Source organism: Amphiura filiformis, chromosome 3 (genome assembly GCF_039555335.1).
Source record: "Amphiura filiformis chromosome 3, Afil_fr2py, whole genome shotgun sequence".
Taxonomy (NCBI): domain Eukaryota; kingdom Metazoa; phylum Echinodermata; class Ophiuroidea; order Amphilepidida; family Amphiuridae; genus Amphiura; species Amphiura filiformis.
Genome location: NC_092630.1, coordinates 73,164,425 through 73,185,986, shown reverse-complemented (window position 1 = coordinate 73,185,986; position 21,562 = coordinate 73,164,425). Strand labels below are relative to the sequence as shown.

Below are 21,562 nucleotides of genomic sequence, written 5' to 3'. Positions count from 1 at the left end.
TTCAGGCAATTATATCTCGATCCAGACTTGAAACCTTTACAGAAAATAAACCAAGACGATATTTGCTTCAGAATCTATATAGCTAGCACTTAAAAAGTATAATATAACGTGAAACATCGGTGTTTTAATTTTTTTTCAATGTAGAACGAGAAATGTTGGATCTGCCGCTCTTGCCCTTTCTTATATCGCTTCAGGATCCCTTGATGCACTGTATGACTATGGGTTACATTCATGGGATGTAGCAGCAGGAATACTTATAGTACATGAGGCAGGCGGGGTGACTATAGACCCAACTAATAGTAAGTCACTCCATGTAACATGTCATTCTTTACAGGTTATATCTATTATTTGCTCGGGGTGTGAATAAGAAATATAAAATATTTGATAGGTCTACAACGGCAAAATTGCCTCAACTTGAGGTGTTCATTTGAGGGATCGGAAGAATTTCAGGGGTCGTCCCAAAATCACCATAAAGACTATTATAGTAACCCCCTCGAAACAGGAGTAGGGCCTACATAATTGATCAGTGGCGTGTATCAAAAACCCGACCTGCAAAATAAACCACTACGGTATTCTGATATTTTGACAAAATGATCGAACCATTTACAAAAGAATCCTGACTATATGCGCTCATAAAAGGCCCCATGTCACAGGGGAAGTTTGTTCAAAGTTGTCAAAAATTGTCAAAAAATGACCAAAGTTGCATTAAGTTGCCTAAACATTTCGCAAAGTTGCCTAAACATTTTGAATAGTTACGCAAAGTTGCAACAAGATGCCTAAACATTTTGCAAAGTTACGTAAAGTTACCCAATGTTGCGCAAAATCGCAAGTTACGCAAAGTAACGTTGCACACGGGTGCCCAAATCTGCACAAAGTTTTCCGAACTTGCACAAAGTGTTTTAAGTATCATTAAGTTGCTGTATAAAGTGCAATATGTACAAGATTGTTTAGGGTTTTGCAAAAAGATATAAAAAAAACCAAAAAACAATGGAAACCACAGACATTTGGTACAATTCCGGCTGGTCTAAATTAAAGCAGATAGTAAAAACTATAAAGCCAAGACATTTACTTTCGTGCTCTAATAGCAGCTCCTTATTTCTAATACCATATCCCAATGAGGGATATATTACTTTAGGGGGAAACGGAAATGATTTCCTTGGGGGAGGTATTTGGGATCCCATTAGAAACTTATAAAATTACCCTCACTGGGGGATAACTTAAAAACGCCTGTTTTCTCTTTTGCAGATGGTCCGGTTAATTTGGAGACACCTCGAATTGTTGCGGCATCTTCAATGAAACTGGCGCTATCAATATCTCATCTCATTACTGATCCATATGTATAGTCATAATAATAATTTATAATAATAAATAGAGAATGGAGTAGACAGAATGTCATCCACATCTCCGCAGGAGCATAAATACCAATCAACAGTCAACACTGTACAAGAAAATATAGCTTTAGTAAAATTCATTTTAAAAGGCAAAAGGGAATCCAAAAAGTTAAACATGTTGAAGAGTTTCCTTTTTACCACAAAGATCGCATGCAGTGTTCATTCTCTTAGCCCAACAACTCAAGTTGTGTTTAGTTAATTGGACGTGTATCACTATCTAAAAACGCATTTGTGATTTCATGACACCTTCTTTGTTGAGGGCATGCTCTCTAATATATGTTTATTCATGTTCCTCTTTATCATTCGTCACCAGATAGCACCCATGCTGCTTATTTATTTTGACCCTTAAGTATTTGTTTATTAACATGTTTACATAATGTTGTAATTATTTCCAAAGTATAAAAACTTCAGTTGAAAACCCCGAGGTTAAATCAAAATTAAAATAAGGAGAAATTAATGCAAACCAGCCCTTCAATCCAAATTCTGCAATGCATATATTTTCATTAAAACTGCTTGTTATCTCACCATATCAGCGGTGCGCCTGAACAAAAGGCGGGATTTCCCATACAGGATACAGGATACAGGAGACCCTTTCTAGTTTTAATTGGACTTAATTTATAAGCTTGTAACTTTGACTGTAGAGGTTCCAATGAGATGATCCAAATAAATGTCAAAAATATTCAGAATAAGATAAATTGCATCTTTGAAAACACACATTTAGTTTTAAAATAAGTCATGTTTAATCTGAAATGTATGGACTTTTCCAACTGTGAAGATGCTTTTGTGAGCAGAGACACTATTAAACCAGACCAATAAATTATGTCAGTAAATTACTTGCAATCTAGGGTTATAAGATTTGTTTATTTTATGATAATGCGTTAGGGGACTCTCTTGTTTCCCAGTACAGCGTTCTTGTCTCGTACCGGTATGTAAAGGAGAATCAATAAAATAAAATATCAAAAGTGTGACTGTACTAATGAATGTTTCTCTTTTGAAATATGACATTATTGCTGAACCATGAAATGGTATCAGCCTATAAGTGTGTATGTTACTAACTAACCATTTGGTCTGAAATGGACATATCTCTAAATGCCACGAAGGTATGACCCCATGAGTGGTGTCATATGAAAGAGGAAAACCTAAGGAATATAATAAAAATATTTCCAAACGTCAGAGGTCATCCAGGGGTCACAGGGGTCAAAAAAGGTCATTTAAACCAAAAATGCTCCGATTGAGCTTAAATTTAAATGCAATGATCCTTATGACATCCTAAACATGTTGCAAATAGTGTAAAATTCATTTAAGGTCATTAAGGGGTCATAAAGGGGTCAAAGGTCAAGTTGTTCAAAATGCTCCAATTGAGCTGAAATTTAAACGCAATGATCCTTATGACATTCTAAACATGTTGCAAATATTGTAAAATTCATTTAAGGTCATTAAGGGGTCAAAGGTCAAGTTTTTCAAAATGCTCCAATTGAGCTGAAATTTATATGCAATGATCCTTATGACATGCTAAACATTTTAAAAACATTTTAAGAATCATTTAAGGTCATTGAGGGGTCATAAAGGGTCAAAGGTCAAGTTTTACAAAATGCTCCGATTGAGCTGAAATTTAAACGCATAATGATTCTTATGACATTCTAAACATGTTGCAAATATTTTAAAATTCATTTAAGGTCATTAAGGGGCAATAAAGGGGTCAAAGGTCAAGTTTTCAAAATGCTTCAATTGTAGGTATAGGCCTACCACAATATACTGCCGAAGCCACATGGTTCAGCTATGGTGCGGTTATCGCTCTAGTTTTTAATATCGTCACCCTCATAACAAAACTGTCATTAATACATTTTGCAATTTTGATTTTCTGAGTAATAAACCCATAACTAATCAAATTTCCAGCCGCATTCTTCATTAACTTATGGAATTCATCTCTTTTGATGTATTCCACAAGTTAATGAAGAATGCAGCTGGAATTTTTTTAAATATTAATTATGAGTTTATTACTCAGAAAAACAAAATTGCAAATGAGAAACATTTAATAATGACTTAGACACTTTGGTTATGAGGGTGACGATATTATGAATGCGGACATTTCTCAGTACGAAAAACAATGGGTCCAATAGAAAACTAAGTTGACATCAAAATAAACTTTCCTAACACCCGTTCTTCAAAATATTTGAAATATTTTCTGTATTATTTTATTAGGCTCGCAATGCTATCTTTAGAATATAGCGAAATCCATGATGCCAAAATACTTTCTGAACATGAGAAAAGGATGCAGGCCCTAGCGTGCTATGCACGAGTGGGTTAACTGATGTTTTTTCGCTATCTACTCAAGATAATATTTATTTATAAAATACAAAGAAATTAAAAAGGTTGAAAATATTTTGTTATCTACTGATGATAGCATTTGGAACCTGCTAAAATAATACGAAAAAAATCATTGATTTAGCATGAGCCGAATTAAAAAGGACCGAGTTTATGGTATTGTATAAAGAACAAGAAACCACAAATTCACTTGGTTATCCATACTATAACAGAAAATTGTTTTATTTGGTATTTTATTTCAACAACTTTATAGAAAAATGCAACATTCATATATCAACAAAAACTAGAAAAATATAAGATTCAACAACAAAGAATGCGATAACACGGTTATAGCAAAATGATTTGCACGAATTTACTCAAAATATATTTGCCTCTGCCCATTGTTTGTTATATACGGAAGCGTGTTAGTGCCAAATGTAAAAAAAATATAATAACTTTTTATTTATTTTTTACACGTGGCACTAATAAGCTTCCGTAGTTATGTACTTTTTTCAATTCAATGTTATAATATTCCCTTTTGTAAGTCTGTCACACGTGTCGTAGAAGTTGTGTAGCATTTGAGGAGAAGTCATGTGAAGATTATTAATGGAAATACCGGTATGTTTGATCTTATTGATCCGCCTTGTTTTTGAGTCCTCGCTATTAATTACATTAATTGCACTTATTTATTATTATGAGTTCAGTCTTATCATGCTCAATTATCGTGTGGTTCTGGAAATAGCTGCCTAGCACAGGAAGGTCTGCTACGGAGTGGCCTCTGAGAATAGCAAGTCTGGAAAAAAGAAAAGGATAAAGAACACAATGTTAACATAATTGTAGAACATTTATTCAGGCAATTACGTTTGCTTAAATTAATACGTCATTCTGTTTGTAATCATTTAGGGCATTCTCGGGGGGCATTCTTTAGTTTTACAGTTAGAGTAGTTAGCTGTTGTGCATTGGTCGAATCATGATAGCCCGAGAATAGTATTGACCTCAGCTCCGGTGAAATTTGTTGAGGTTATTAAAGCGGGCTTGACGAAGAATTCAAATATCACAGTTTAACTTTTGTATTGTTCGAATGCAAAATGCCACATTTATTAAGAAAATCATATAATAATAGACTACTCCATTGTACATCAACAGAAACGATGACAACACATGCATACAATATTCCTGCACTTTAACATGTTTAATATCATCTAAATAATGTTTATGAACTCACCTTGTTTGGCGTAGGCCTACTGGTTGGGGTGCCATCATCAAGTTGGTTGTCAAAATCTTCGTCACTGCCGTAACCTCCATCGGTAGACGTTGACGGAATTCTGCTGCAGAGGGTTGGTGACGTCGATGGACCAATCACTTGATGAGGCTGGAAGGAGAAGGCAGGCGTTGTCGGCAATGGAGAGATAATGGGAGGTAGAGTGATAAATTTGTCTGAAATAGAGCAAACAACATGCAGATAACAATAATTAATACTTTATACATAAATGTACTGATTAAAACTGTTATTGTAAAATATTTTGGCAAACATTATGTTGATATGTTTTGAACCAAGTTTCCAAAAATGTTTTCTGAACGTTATTAAAACGTTACCCGACATTTAAACGTTTCTGTAAAACGTTTTGTGTTTGCTGGGATTCATCACCAAAGATATCAGCAGTAGTTCAGTGTCATCGGAAAATATGCCATAGCACTTAACTTCATTTTATCGAATACAGTATTAAACACCACAAAATCTCGCTAAAGACAAAATCAACTTCTTTTTTTTGTTATGAAAAGTTCTGTTACACTGTTGAAATGCTTCCCAAGTTAAATGTCACTTCTCAAATGTTCATAAAAACAAGAGAATCAACACTTACAAGGCCCAGGAGTAAAGACGGACAGGAAATCGTCTACATCCATATCAAAGATGAGCTGCTCTTCGTCTTCATCTGGAGATGATGCCGATTCAGATGATGTCGTGGATGTGCATAAACTTGGTGACGGAGAATTCCCTTAGTCGTGATGAAGATCTGCAAAAGTAAATGGGACATAAATGTTAAAGCTACCTTTCCATCGAATTTACATAATTATTTTCATTAGATATCAAGACCACAATTTGAACCTTTTTTGGTTATTGAATTGAAGGTGCTATCATCATGATCGCCCTGTTAAGAATGTTTTGATATCAAATTTACATGTATCAACTTCAAGATTACTACTTATATGTAATAGAAAATAACTTTTCAGGAAAATTATATATTGGCACGAGAGCAAAATGAATAAGAAAAGCCTGGGTCTTTATTTTATTTTTTTCCATATCATCAACATTAAACAACGAGCAAAATACCGTATACAAGTATACAAAAAACACGAAAGACATGGAAATGATCACAAAGGGCCAGAGGCCAGAAGTAGTTATCCCCTAAAACAACTAGCCTATCACAAACAAGATTCATTTAAGGTTTCCGTCATAGGAATTAAACATCAATGAAATGACCAACACATTTATACAACATATCAAACATTTATTTATTTATTAAAACCATATTTATAGTGAGAGATATCCCGACTGTAGACAAGATATAATCACAGCATCGCCATCTGCTGAAGACGCTTGTGTGAAAACATTCCAGATGAGCGAAAAATATAGTGTAGTGTTGAAGCTCTTTAATCATATTTATCGTATACGAACAAAAATGTAGCCCGGTATGTAGCTCGATTCCTTTATTATTGTACAGTTTTTTACAACGCCGACAAAAACAGAAAAATTAAATTAACCATGAATGCCGATACAAAAAAAAAAGTTGAAATAATTATGCATTTCATAAAGTAAACAAGAAATGTCTTTAAAAAAAGACAATGCCTCCAAGATACCAGTGGACACCTTTTGTTATTAGTTAAGGAGATACTTATAATGCTAGCTTTAATCTTTTTTAAGGTACCGCTATTGGATATAGATTTTTGTCTGATTAAAATATGTGAGTCCATTTTCTCCTAATACAAGACTGAAACTTTTATTTTAATCGGATATTCGGTTACCAAAATATGGCCTGTCAAAATGGAGCGAAACCAAGTCGTTGGCAACAACTTTCTTTTATTTTTGTTATGCAATGTTGTCAGGTAGGCCTTATTTTCTAATTATATATGCAAGAATTATGCAAAGTAAAATTTTCAGATAGGCTACAAAATAAGATATAAAACCCATGGATGCATTTAGCAAATTTGAACACCACTGCAACAGTCCGACACACCGCTAGTCCGAATCTAAAAACACTTTAACAGTCCGACACACCTCTAGTCCGAAATACACTGCGCTAGTCCGAGTCTGGAAAACACTTCGTCAGTCCGAAACTGCAGCGGTAGTCCGAATCTGAAAATCACAGCGCTGGTCCGAATCTGAAATTACGGCGCTAGTCCGAATATCGGACTAGCGCAGTGTTTCCTAAATTCAGATTCGGAATAGCGCCATGTTTTGCAAATTCGGACTAGCGCAGTGGTTTTCAGTTTCGGACTGGCAGAGTGTTTTTTTTTTTTGGACTAGCGCTGTGTCGGAGGAGTGTTTTTTATATACTGCCAACTGCCAAGGGCTAGTAAATTCCTAGCCCCGGGTCTAGCCCTAGACTAGTCATGCTAGCATCACACTCAGTCATGTACTACACATAACTGTGCGACATACAATGTAGATTTGACACGGGTTCTGTTTTGTATTTTAATTGAGGTCAAACTCATGAACTTACCATTTAAATGTTGATATCAAGATGAACAGAAATAAATAATCCATTCTACTTTCTAGTCATAAACCGGCACGGATCTCACTGTTTAGTGTCATGTATGGTCACTGATGGTATATGGTCATGAGTTTGCAATATTGAAATTGTTATTGAAATCAGTTTGCTAGCCCCGGCCTAGCCCTAGACTAGTCATATGCTAGCATCATGCACTCAGTCATGCACAACACATAATTGTGCGACATACAATGTAGATTTGACATTGAGGTCAAACTCATGAACTTACCATTTAAATGTTGATATCAAGATGAACAGAAATAAATAATCCATTCTACTTTCTAGTCATAAACCGGCACGGAACTCACTGTTTAGTGTAATGTATGGTCACTGTCACTGATGGTCATGAGTTTGCAATATTGAAATTGTTATTGAAATCAGTTTCTTCCAAGTTCAAGATAAAAGTAACATGATTGTATTGAAATGTAAGTTATAAACATTCTTCCTGCTGTCCAGCGGGTATGAACTATTTATATTATGATGTAGACACGATGATTGCGGCCTAGTCGAGCCTAGCATGCTAGCCTGCATGTCAGTCGGGCTGCTGACTCGCCGCAAAAATACCTCCAATTTTGCACAAAACAATCCATGATGTCAAATTATCACATCCAAAGTGTCGCCATGAACGTCAGCTTCAACTTCTCCAGCCAAAGTTTTTCCATTGATAATCAGGTTTCATGTAATCATGAAATTAAACCTTGTTTAATGTGTATTCCCATTGCCACACACAGCATAACGGTTGTCCGACTTTATTTCTACGATATTGCTGATGTGATGAGGCTACAGTCCATAATTAAATACCGAATTAAAAAAAAAATACTAGTTTGCGTCTGACGTCAGGACAAAGGCGCGCTGTGATTGGTTGCTGACCTGCGCAGTATGGCATTTTTGGTCTGGTTGACAGGACGGCATACGCAAGCTAGTCTTTTTAATTCGGTCTTCAATTATACAATATATGAGTTTAAAAAAGTTCTAATGCATAATTCATGAGCTTGATAGACCCGCACCATTGGCCCGGACCATTGGCGCCACGTGCTAGGTGTTTCTAGAATCCCTATAGAATAAGATAAATTTTAATGCTAATTTATTGCACATGCTGAGGAAGCGTGATTACCTTTTTGAACATTCGGAAATGGCGATAGGCGAATTTATGTATGGCGCAAAGAGGTGGGGATATTTATTGGGCTCTCGATATTGGGCGGAAATTAGAGTACTTGTCAGAATATAAATTTGTACAATCGGCCTACATGCCGCGCAATGTGCGGCATTTTAGGTGTAAATTTCAAAGCATACTACCTCCTGCGGAGGCAGAAAAAAAGACTTACCATTTCTTTCTAACTGCAGCTCTTCCTTAGGTTCAAGCCAAACACCATCTGTTGTTTTGCTTTCCATGACGAATGAAGATGAGTTGAAGTCAGTTTCAAAAGCTTGTCTGTTGAACCACACCAGATCGTAGGAGATGTCGTAACGGTCAGCAATGGCAAAATCCATGATAACGATGCAATTTAGTAAACTACCGTAGTTAATTAGACGATGATATGTAGAATGTGATAATTGAGATTTTCAAAATTATATAGAAGCCAAATATTTTTTAAAGTGGTGAACTGAATGAGATGCAAATGCAAAGTGACAAGAATAAATGTTTCTTATCACGTTAAGTTCAAAGGTAGTGACGCAATCGATAAATCCACCAATCAAATAACACCAGCATTAATTTACATAATGTGTGACTCCTTTTCAGATTCGCCGACCAATGAAAATCTTCGCCCATCGTAGGGCTAATCCTCTATCTTCTCAGCGTAATCCGTCTAATCGACTGCCGGGTAATTGACCGGTCCAAAAGATACCGCTGAATAGCATCGATTTCAATATAAATACAGATATGTTAGGCTGAAACAATGGCTTAAAAGAACTACTTGAAAATAATTAGGCGCTATTGAATTGAAGGTGCTATCATCATGATCATCCTGCTAGGAATGTTTTGATATCATCTAATTTACCAACTTCAAGATGTTCTCTTTTATGCAGAGGAAAATAAGTTTTCAGGAAAATTAAATATATTGACACGAGAGCAAAATGAATAAGATAAGTCTATATTTTATTATTTTTTCACATCATCAACAGTAAACAACAAGTATGTAAAAATACAAGAATGAAACAAAATAAAAGACAAAAGACCAGTAACATGGAGATGGTCATCCCCTATAACAACTATATCACAAACAAGATCATAGGAATTAAACATCAATGAACATGATGAAATGACCTATAAACACAAAATTAGGATACAAATAGTTGTATATAAAACATTCACTGCCTGAAGCATGAAATCAAAACCAAGTTTGATTAAATAAATATGTCTTTAATTGCTTTCTGAAAGTTTGATATAAATATAAGTGAATAGAATCTTCAAATCCGGTACAAATTTGTAGGAAAGGTATTACTATTAGTTTCCAGTTAAGTAATCGAATCCTTCTTTTTGAGAACACTTATTTACCAATTATTGTTTGACACACAGTTTAAATTTCAGCATCTATTTTAGGGCCCGCAATTATTAATGATAGATCTTAACTTCTTGACTATATGAAGATAGAATTATAAGAAAATAAACAGGATGCTGCAGTTAGGATTCGACTTCAACTTCGCTGTCTCGAAGAAGCAACTTCAACTTAAAATATCAGTTTCATTTCCACATATTTTCAACAGGTAGGCCAACAACAGAATATGTTCTTATTTTTCTATTACTGAAAATAGGAGGGATAGGAAGTGTTTTTTATTTAATTAATCAATCCAGTTAACCTTATTTTTTTTAATCCAGTAAAACTTTTATTTTCAAGCAAAAAAATAAAACAAACAAACAAACAAACAATCAATCAATCAATCAATCAACAAACCAAATTACTTATTTGTTTATTTATTAATTAATTAATTTATTTTTTGCTTGAAAAGTTTTACTGGATTTTTCAAATTGATAAAATAATTGATCAAAAACGAATGAGAAAAATAACTCTAAGTCTAATCCGTCTAATCGACTGAAATCCTAAGCCTAATCCGGCTAAAAACGACTGCCCGGTTATTGACCGCCATTCTTCAAAAGATTTCATAATAAATTTCATATTTTCGGGTGAGACAATGGCTTTACAGACCTACTTCAAAAGAAGTTCTTTCAAGCCATTGTTTCACCCGAAGTTGTTATGAAATCTTTTGAAGAATGGCGGTCAATAACCGGGCAGTCGATTAGACGGATTAGGCTTAGGTTTTCAGTCGATTAGACGGATTAGACGGAGTTATTTTTTCAGTAGGTTGCGCTCATTCGTTTTTGATCAATTATTTTATCAATTTGAAAAATCCAGTAAAATTGTTATTTTCAAGCAAATAAATAAATAAATGAATAAATAAATATCGTCACCCTCATAACAAAACTGCCTAAGTCATTAATACATTTTGCAATTTTGATTTTCTGAGTAATAAACCCATAACTAATCAAATTTCCAGCCGCATTCTTCATTAACTTATGGAATTCATCTCTTTTGATGTATTCCACAATTTAATGAAGAATGCAGCTGGACATTTTTTTAAAATTAATTATGTGTTTATTACTCAGAAAATCAAAATTGCAAATGAGAAACATGTAATAATGACTAAGGCACTTTGGTTATATGAATGTGGACATTTCTCAGTACGAAAAACAATGGGTCCAATAGAAAACTATGTTGACATCAAAATAAACTTTCCTAACACCCGTTCTTCTAAATATTTGAAATATTTTCTGTATTGTTTTATTAGGCTTGCAATGCTATCTTTAGAATATAGCGAAAAAAAATGATTCCAAAATACTTTCTGAACATGAGAAAAGGATGCAGGCCGTAAGCGTGCTATGCACAAGTGGGTTAACAGATGTTGTTTTCGCTATCTACTCAAGATAGTATTTATTTATAAAATACAAAGAAATTAAAAAGGTTGAAAATATTTTGTTATCTACTGATGATAGCATTTGGAACCTGCTAAAATAATACGAAAAAAATCATTGATTTAGCATGAGCCGAATTAAAAAGGACCGAGTTTATGGTATTGTATAAAGAACAAGAAATGTCAACTTAGTTTTAAACAAGTTTAAAACCACAAATTCGCTTGGTTAGCCATACTATAACAGAAAATTGTTTTATTTGGTATTTTATTTCAACAACTTTATAGAAAAATACAACATTCATTTATCAACAAAATTATAGAAAAATATAGCATTCAAACAACAAAGAATGCGGTAACACGGTTACAGCAAAATGATTTGCACGAATCCACTCAAAATATATTTGCCTCTGACCATTGTTTGTTATGTACGGAAGCGTGTTAGTGCCAAATGTAAAAAAAAAAAAAAAACCTTTTTATTTATTTTTACACGTGGCACTAATAAGCTTCCGTATAGTTATGTACTTTTTTCAATTCAATATTATAATATTCCTTTTTCCCTTTTGTAAGTGTCCGTAACACGTGTCGTAGAAGTTGTGTAGTATTTGAGGAGAAGTCCTGTGAAGATTTTTAATGGAAATCTGCTTCAACCAATATGTTTTAATCTTATTGATCCGCATTTGTTTTAGAGTCCTCGCTATATTAATTACATTAATTGCACTTATTTATTATTATGAGTTCAGTCTTATCATGATCAGTTATCCTGTGATTCTGGAAATAGCTGCCTGGCACAGGAAGGTCTGCTACGGAGTGGCCTCTGAGGATACCAAGTCTGGAAAAAAGAAAAGGATAAAGAACACAATGTTAACATAATTGTAGAACAATAATTATTCAGACAGTTTCGTTTGCTTAATTTAATATATACGTCATTCTGTTTGTAATCATTTAGGGCATTCTTTAGTTTGACAGTTAGAGTAGTTAGCTGTTGTGCATTGGTCGAATCATGATAGCCCGTGAATAGTATTGACCTCAGCTCCGGTGAAATTTGTTGAGGTTATATTGAAGCGGGCTTGACGAAGAATTCAAATATCACAGTTTAACTTTTGTATTGTTCGAATGCAAAATGCCACTTTTATTAAGAAAATCATATAATAATACTTAATAGACTACTCCATTGTACATCAACAGAAACGATGACAACACATGCATACAATATTCTTGCACTTTAACATGTTTTATATCATCTAAATAATGTTTATGAACTCACCTTGTATGGCGTAGGCCTACTTGTTCGAGTGCCATCATCAAGTTGGTTGTCAAAATCTTCGTCACTGCCGTAACCTCCATCGGTAGACGTCGACGGAATTCTGCTGCAGAGGGTTGGCGACGTCGATGGACCAATCACTTGATGAGGCTGGAAGGAGAAGGCGGGCGTTGTTGGCAATGGAGAGATAATGGGAGGGAGAGTGATAAATTTGTCTGAAATAGAGCAAACACAGATAGAACAATAATTATTAACGCTTTATACATAAAACTGTTATTGTAAAATATTTTGGCAAACATTTTTGCAAAATACTGAATAATCAAGTTTCCAAAAATGTTTTGAGTATTATTAAAACGTTAGAAATTATATAACCCGACATTTGAACGTTTTCTATCGGAAAATATACCATAGCACTCAACGGCTTCATTGTATCGAATAGAGTATTAAACAGCACGACATCTCGCTAGAGACAAAATCAACTTCGTCTTTTTCATTTTGTTGTTTTGTTCTGAAAGTTCTGTTACACGGTTGAAATGGTTGAAAAAGAAAAGTCACTTTTAAAATGAAAACAAGAGAATCAACACTTACAAGGCCCAGGAGTAAAGACGGACAGGAAATCGTCTACATCCATGTCAAAGATGAGCTGCTCTTCGTCTTCATCTGGAGATGATGTCGAGTCAGATGATGTCATGGGTGTACATAAACTTGGTGACGGAGAATTCCCTTGGTCGTGATGAAGATATGCAAAAGTAAATGGAACATAAATGTTAAAGCTATACCTTTTCCTGCGAATTATTTTCATTAGATATCAAGACCACAATTTGAACCTTTTTTTATTATTGAATTGAAGGTGCTATCATCATTATCATCCTGCTAAGAATGTATTGATATCATCAAATTTATCAACTTCAAGATGTTCTCCTAAGAAAATAACTGTTGTTTTGCTCTCCATGACGAATGAAGATGAGTTGAAGTCAGTTTCAAAAGCTTGTCTGTTGAACCACACCAGATCGTAGGAGATATCGTAACGGTCAGCAATGGCAAAATCCATGATAACGATGCAATTTAGTAAACTACCGTAGTTAATTAGACGATGATATGTAGAATGCGATAATTGCGATTTTCAAATTATATAGAAGCCAAATATTTTTTAAAGTGGTGAACTGAATGAGATGCAAATGCAAAGTGACAAGAATAAATGTTTCTTATCACGTTAAGTTCAAAGGTAGTGACGCAATCGATAAATCCACCAATCAAATAACACCAGCATTAATTTACATAATGTGTGACTCCTTTTCAGATTCGCCGACCAATGAAAATCTTCGCCCATCGTAGGGCTAATCCTCTATCTTCTCAGCGTAATCCGTCTATCGACTGCCGTGTAATTGACCGGTCCATACTTTAAAAGATACCGCTGAATAGCATCGATTTCAATATAAATATAGATATGTTCGGCTGAAACAATGGCTTAAAAGAACTACTTGAAAATAATTAGGCGCTATTGAATTGAAGGTCTTATCATCATGATCATCCTGCTAGGAATGTTTTGATATTATCAAATTTATCAACCTTAAGATATTCTCCATTTATGTAGAGGAAAGTAAGTTTTCAGGAAAATTAAATATATTGACACGAGAGCAAAATGAATCATCAACATCAACAACAGTAAACAACAAGTATATAAAAATACAAGAATGAAACAAAATAAAAGACAAAAGACCAGTAACATGGAGATGGTCATCCCCTAAAACAACTATATCACAAACAAGATCATATTTCATTTCATTTCATTTCAATTTTATTGATACACGGAAAAGCCCAGATCAGCCCTTGAGCTGGTCTTCCCTGGGGCCGTGTTGCTACATAAATATACATGTTTCATTACATCATTAATCAAGGATATTAAAAGTAAATGGAAATACAAAACAAGTATAAAAACTATATATGACAAAGTGATAAAATATAAATTAAACATACAAAGCAAGTACAATTGACAAAATAATACGGTAACCAAAAGCAAACATTTAGGCAAAGTTCAATTCATAATTACAGTAAAGCAATCTCCTGAACGCAGCAGATCTATCGCACAACTGTGCTTCAGCTGAGAGATCGTTCCATAGATGAGCACCCCTGTACGAAAGACTGCGTTTCTTAAAGTTATTTGAAGGAAAAGGAACATCAACATTATTTGGATTACGCCTGAGATTATAATTATATTCCTTTTTCTCAAATAACATGCAAATATTATCAGGAAGTATGTTGTTTGTAACCCTGAACATGAACTCTGCCAAATGGATGTTTCTTATTTCAGCAAGTGTCAACCAGCTGAGTTGATTAAGAACTTTAGACCCTGATGTGTCCCAAGGAACATTGCAAATATATCTAGCAGCTCTTGCTTGCATTCGTTGCAACTTAATTGAATCTGTTTTGGTACAATTACCCCAAATTATATCACAATAATTGAAATGTGGTGCAACAATAGAGTTGTATATAAGCTTGAGAGCACTCATGGGAACTAATGACTTAGCCCTCCTAATCATAGAAATACTCCTGGCAGACTTCTTCAACAAATAATCAATATGATCATGCCAATTTAAATTACTATCAATTATTACACCCAAGTGGGTGCAAGAGAAAACTCTTTCAATAATATCACCATTAATATGAACATTCAAAACATCATCATTAATTTTAGCCAATCTTTGTGGTGTTCCAAGCATAATAAATTTAGTCTTATTTACATTCAAACTTAGCTTATTATTGTCAAGCCACTGTTTCATTGAAGAAAGGTCATTATTAAGGTTATGTACAATATCAGCTGGGTTTTTGCCAGCACAGTAAATAATGGTATCATCAGCATACATGCTGATCTTAGTAAATTTAAGACAGTTTGGTAAATCATTAATGAAAACAATAAAAAGGAGAGGTCCAAGTATTGAACCTTGAGGCACTCCGTAACTAATAAGATCAAAATCAGAAAGAGAACCATTAACAGATGTAGCTTGGGTTCTGTTTGAAAGATAACTACTGAACCAATCAATACTGTATTTGCTGATTTCATAACACTGCAATTTTTTGATCAAAATGGCATGGTTTACAGTATCAAATGCCTTTTTTAAATCAATCATTGATACACCAATAACATTACCATCATTTATATTGTCAAACCAATCTTCAGTTATTAAGGCAAGCGAAGTTGAAGTAGAATGTGAAGGGCGAAAACCAGATTGGTAAGGAGAGATAGGAATTAAACATCAATGAATATGATGAAATGACCTGAATAAAATAAAACTGAACTGAACTGAACTGACCTAAACATTAACAATATAATATATAAACACAAAATTAGCATACAAATAGTTGTATATAAAACATTCACTGCCTGAAGCATGAAATCAAACCGATTAAATAAATATGTCTTTAACCCGGGGGGCACTTCAATATGAAATGGATATAGGTGTAGGGCTGGCACTCCGCACTAAGGGGCATTCGGTGAGAGCAAAATGTAAAAAATATGGGGTCATTGGGTGAGAGCATGATTTTTGGCATTCGGTGAGAACAAAATGTAAAAAAATATGGGGTCATTGGGTGAGAACATGACCTTTTTAAATGGAATCTTTAGGTGAGAGCCGAAATAGCGCCACAGAAACCTCAAAAATCGAATTTTTAGTTCTAAATGACTTTTTCAAAATAAGTAACAAAATCAGTGATAAATGAAAATTGCTGCTCAAATTGAACCTGTAAGGGTCTTTGGGTGACAGATCAAATGGAAAAATACGGGGTCTTCGGGTGACAGAGCATCTGTTCGTAAAAAAATATGGGGTCTTTGGGTGACAGCGATGCTGAAAAAGGGGGTCTTAACAGCCCTACATACGCGTCACCTCCAAAGTTGGAGTACCCCGGGTCTTTAATTGCTTTCTGAAAGTTTGATATAAATATAAGTGAATAGGATCTTCAAATCCGGTACAAATTTGTAGTAAAGGTATTACTCTTTAGTTTCCAGTTAAGTAATCGAATCCTTCTTTTTGAGAACACTTATTAACAAATTATTGTTTGACACACAGTTTAAATTTCAGCATCTATTTTAGGGACCGCAATTATTAATGATAGATCTTAACTTCTTGACTATATGAAGATAGAATTATAAGAAAATAAACAGAATGCTGCAGTTAGGATCCGACTTCAACTTCGCTGTCTCGAAGAAGCAACTTCAACTTAAAATATCAGTTTCATTTCCACATATTTTCAACAGGTAGGCCTATAACAGAATATTTTCTTATTTTTCTATTACTGAAAATAGGAGGGATAGGAAGTGTTTTTTATTTAATTCATCAATCCAGTTAACCTTATTTTTTAAAATCCAGTAAAACTTTTATTTTTCAAGCAAAAAAATAAAACAAACAAACAATCAATCAATCAATCAATCAATCAATCAATAAACAAATAATTAATAATTAATTAATTAATTAATTAATTAATTAATTAATTAATTAATTATTTTTTGCTTGAAAAGTTTTACTGGATTTTTCAAATTGATAAAATAATTGATCAAAAACGAATGAGAAAAATAACTAAGTGTAATCCGTCTAATCGACTGAAAACCTAAGCCTAATCCGGCTAAAAACGACTGCCCGGTTATTGACCGCCATTCTTCAAAAGATTTCATAATAAATTTCATATTTTCGGGTGAGACAATTTCTTGAAAGACCTACTTCAAAAGAAGTTCTTTCAAGCCATTGTTTCACCCGAAGTTGTTATGAAATCTTTTGAAGAATGGCGGTCAATAACTGGGCAGTCGATTAGACGGATTAGGCTTAGGTTTTCAGTCGATTAGATGGAGTTATTTTTTCAGTAGGTTGCGTTTATTCGTTTTTGATCAATTATTTTATCAATTTGAAAAATCCAGTAAAATTGTTATTTTCAAGCAAATAAATAAATAAATAAATAAATAAATATCGTCACCCTCATAACAAAACTGCCTAAGTCATTAATACATTTTGCAATTTTGATTTTCTGAGTAATAAACCCATAACTAATCAAATTTCCAGCCGCATTCTTCATTAACTTATGGAATTCATCTCTTTTGATGTATTCCACAATTTAATGAAGAATGCAGCTGGACATTTTTTTTAATTAATTATGTGTTTATTACTTAGAAAATCAAAATTGCAAATGAGAAACATGTAATGACTAAGGCACTTTGGTTATACGAATGTGGACATTTCTCAGTACGAAAAACAATGGGTCCAATAGAAAACTAAGTTGACATCAAAATAAACTTTCCTAACACCCGTTCTTCTAAATATTTGAAATATTTTCTGTATTGTTTTATTAGGCTCGCAATGCTATCTTTAGAATATAGCGAAAAACCATGATTCCAAAATACTTTCTGAACATGAGAAAAGGATGCAGGCCGTAAGCGTGCTATGCACGAGTGGGTTAACAGATGTTTTTTCGCTATCTACTCAAGATAGTATTTATTTATAAAATACAAAGAAATTAAAAAGGTTGAAAATATTTTGTTATCTACTGATGATAGCATTTGGAACCTACTAAAATAATACGAAAACAAATCATTGATTTAGCATGAGCCGAATTAAAAAGGACCGAGTTTATGGTATTGTATAAAGAACAAGAAATGTCAACTTAGTTTTAAACAAGTTTAAAACCACAAATTCGCTTGGTTAGCCATACTATAACAGAAAATTGTTTTATTTGGTATTTTATTTCAATAACTTTATAGAAAAATACAACATTCGTTTATCAACAAAATTATAGAAAAATATAGCATTCAAACAACAAAGAATGCGATAACACGGTTACAGCAAAATGATTTACACGAATCCACTCAAAATATATTTGCCTCTGACCATTGTTTGTTATGTACGGAAGCGTGTTAGTGCCAAATGTAAAAAATACATAATAACTTTTTATTTATTTTTTACACGTGGCACTAATAAGCTTCCGTAGTTATGTACTTTTTTCAATTCAATATTATAATATTCCCCTTTCCCTTTTGTAAGTGTCCGTCACACGTGTCGTATAAGTTGTGTAGTATTTGAGGAGAAGTCCTGTGAAGATTATTAATGGAAATCTGCTTCAACCAATATGTTTTGATCTTATTGATCCGCCTTTGTTTTAGAGTCCTCCCTATTAATTACATTAATTGCACTTATTTATTGTTATGAGTTCAGTCTTATCATGCTCAATAATTATCGTGTGGTTCTGGAAATAGCTGCCTGGCACAGGAAGGTCTGCTACGGAGTGGCCTGTGAGAATAGCAAGTCTGGAAAAAAGAAAAGGATAAAGAACACAATGTTAACATAATTGTAGAACAATAATTATTCAGACAGTTTCGTTTGCTTAATTTAATATATATACGTCATTCTGTTTGTAATCATTTAGGGCATTCTTTAGTTTGACAGTTAGAGTAGTTAGCTGTTGTGCATTGGTCGAATCATGATAGCCCGTGAATAGTATTGACCTCAGCTCCGGTGAAATTTGTTGAGGTTATATTGAAGCGGGCTTGACGAAGAATTCAAATATCACAGTTTAACTTTTGTATTGTTCGAATGCAAAATGCCACTTTTATTAAGAAAATCATACAATAATACTTAATAGACTACTCCATTGTACATCAACAGAAACGATGACAACACATGCATACAATATTCTTGCACTTTAACATGTTTAATATCATCTAAATAATGTTTATGAACTCACCTTGTTTGGCGTAGGCCTACTTGTTGGGGTGCCATCATCAAGTTGGTTGACAAAATCTTCGTCACTGCCGTAACCTCCATCGGTAGACGTCGACGGAATTCTGCTGCAGAGGGTTGGCGACGTCGATGGACCAATCACTTGATGAGGCTGGAAGGAGAAGGCAGGCGTTGTCGGCAATGGAGAGATAATGGGAGGGAGAGTGATAAATTTGTCTGAAATAGAGCAAACACAGATAGAACAATAATTATTAACGTAAAACTGTTATTGTAAAATATTTTGGCAAACATTTTTGCAAAATATTGAATAATCAAGTTTCCAAAAATGTTTTGAGTGTTATTAAAACGTTAGAAATTATATAACCCGACATTTGAACGTTTTCTATCGGAAAATATACCATAGCACTCAACGGCTTCATTGTATCGAATAGAGTATTAAACAGCACGACATCTCGCTAGAGACAAAATCAACTTCGTCTTTTTCATTTTGTTGTTTTGTTCTGAAAGTTCTGTTACACGGTTGAAATGGTTGAAATAGAAAAGTCACTTTTAAAATGAAAACAAGAGAATCAACACTTACAAGGCCCAGGAGTAAAGACGGACAGGAAATCGTCTACATCCATGTCAAAGATGAGCTGCTCTTCGTCTTCATCTGGAGATGATGTCGATTCAGATGACGTCATGGGTGTGCATAAACTTGGTGACGGAGAATTCCCTTGGTCGTGATGAAGATCTGCAAAAGTAAATGGAACATAAATGTTAAAGCTACCTTTTCCTGCGAATTATTTTCATTAGATATCAAGACCACAATTTGAACCTTTTTTTTATTATTGAATTGAAGGTGCTATCATATCATCATGATCATCCTGCTAAGAATGTTTTGATATCATCAAATTTATCAACTTCAAGATGTTCTCCTAAGAAAATAACTTTTCGGGGAAATTATATATTGGCACGAGAGAAAAATGAATAAGATAAGTCTTTATTCTATTTTTTACCACATCGTCAACAACAAGCAAAAAATATAAGTATATAAATGATACACGAAAGAAACAAAACAAAATGAGAAGTGGAGATGATTAAAAGGCCAGAAGTGGTCATCCCCTAAAACAACTATCACAAACAATAGGTATTCATTTAATGTTTCCGTCATCAATGAAATGACCTGCCAATCCAAAAAATTTGAAATAATTATGCATCTCATAAAGTGAAAAGATACTTACGGTTTCTTTCTAATCGCAGCTCTTCCTTGCCTAGCCAAACATCATCTGTTGTTTTGCTTTCCATGACGAATGAAGATGAGTTGAAGTCAGTTTCAAAAGCTTTTCTGTTGAACCACACCAGATCGTAGGAGATATCGTAACGGTCAGCAATGGCAAAATCCATGATAACGATGCAATTTAGTAAACTACCGTAGTTAATTAGACGATGATATGTAGAATGCGATAATTGCGATTTTCAAAATTATATAGAAGCCAAATATTTTTTAAAGTGGTGAACTGAATGAGATGCAAATGCAAAGTGACAAGAATAAATGTTTCTTATCACGTTAAGTTCAAAGGTAGTGACGCAATCGATAAATCCACCAATCAAATAACACCAGCATTTATTTACATAATGTGTGACTCCTTTTCAGATTCGCCGACCAATGAAAATCTTCGCCCATCGCAGGGCTAATCCTCTATCTTCTCAGCGTAATCCGTCTAATCGACTGCCGGGTAATTGACCGGGGTAATTGACCGGTCCATACTTCAAAAGATACCGCTGAATAGCATCGATTTCAATATATTCGGCTGAAACAATGGCTTAAAAGAACTACTTGAAAATAATTAGGCGCTATTGAATTGAAGGTCTTATCATCATGATCATCCTGCTAGGAATGTTTTGATATTATCAAATTTATCAACCTTAAGATATTCTCCTTTTATGTAGAGGAAAATAAGTTTTCAGGAAAATTAAATATATTGACACGAGAGCAAAATGAATAAGATAAATTTTTTTTTTCACATCATCAACATCAACAACAGTAAACAACAAGTATATAAAAATACAAGAATGAAACAAAATAAAAGACAAAAGACCAGTAACATGGTCATCCCCTAAAACAACTATATCACAAACAAGATCATAGGAATTAAACATCAATGACCTAAACATTAACAATATAATATATAAACACAAAATTAGCATACAAATAGTTGTATATAA

General features: G+C 33.8%; 2 protein-coding genes across 5 annotated transcripts in view; one reads left to right on the top strand and one right to left on the bottom strand.

Annotated features, from left to right (window-relative positions):
- Nucleotides 1–1,368, top strand: part of LOC140149092 (inositol monophosphatase 1-like) — a 9,841-nt gene extending 8,473 nt beyond the window's left edge. For all 4 annotated transcript variants that reach the window (XM_072171259.1, XM_072171258.1, XM_072171257.1 and 1 more), the window contains 2 exons: nt 145–299; nt 1,246–1,368. In XM_072171259.1, coding sequence (XP_072027360.1) covers nt 145–299; nt 1,246–1,343 — 253 coding nt within the window. In that variant the 3' untranslated portion in view covers nt 1,344–1,368. The remainder of the gene's footprint in view (nt 1–144; nt 300–1,245) is intronic.
- Nucleotides 1,369–3,710: 2,342 nt separating this feature from the next.
- On the bottom strand, nt 3,711–9,104 carry LOC140149098 (uncharacterized). Its single transcript, XM_072171265.1, has 4 exons — nt 8,791–9,104; nt 5,558–5,710; nt 4,921–5,132; nt 3,711–4,488 (listed from the first exon to the last, which is right to left on the bottom strand). The coding sequence occupies exons 2-4, from the start codon at nt 5,598–5,600 to the stop codon at nt 4,411–4,413; spliced, it is 333 nt and encodes a 110-aa protein (XP_072027366.1). The 5' UTR covers nt 5,601–5,710; nt 8,791–9,104; the 3' UTR covers nt 3,711–4,410.
- Nucleotides 9,105–21,562: the final 12,458 nt, after the last annotated feature.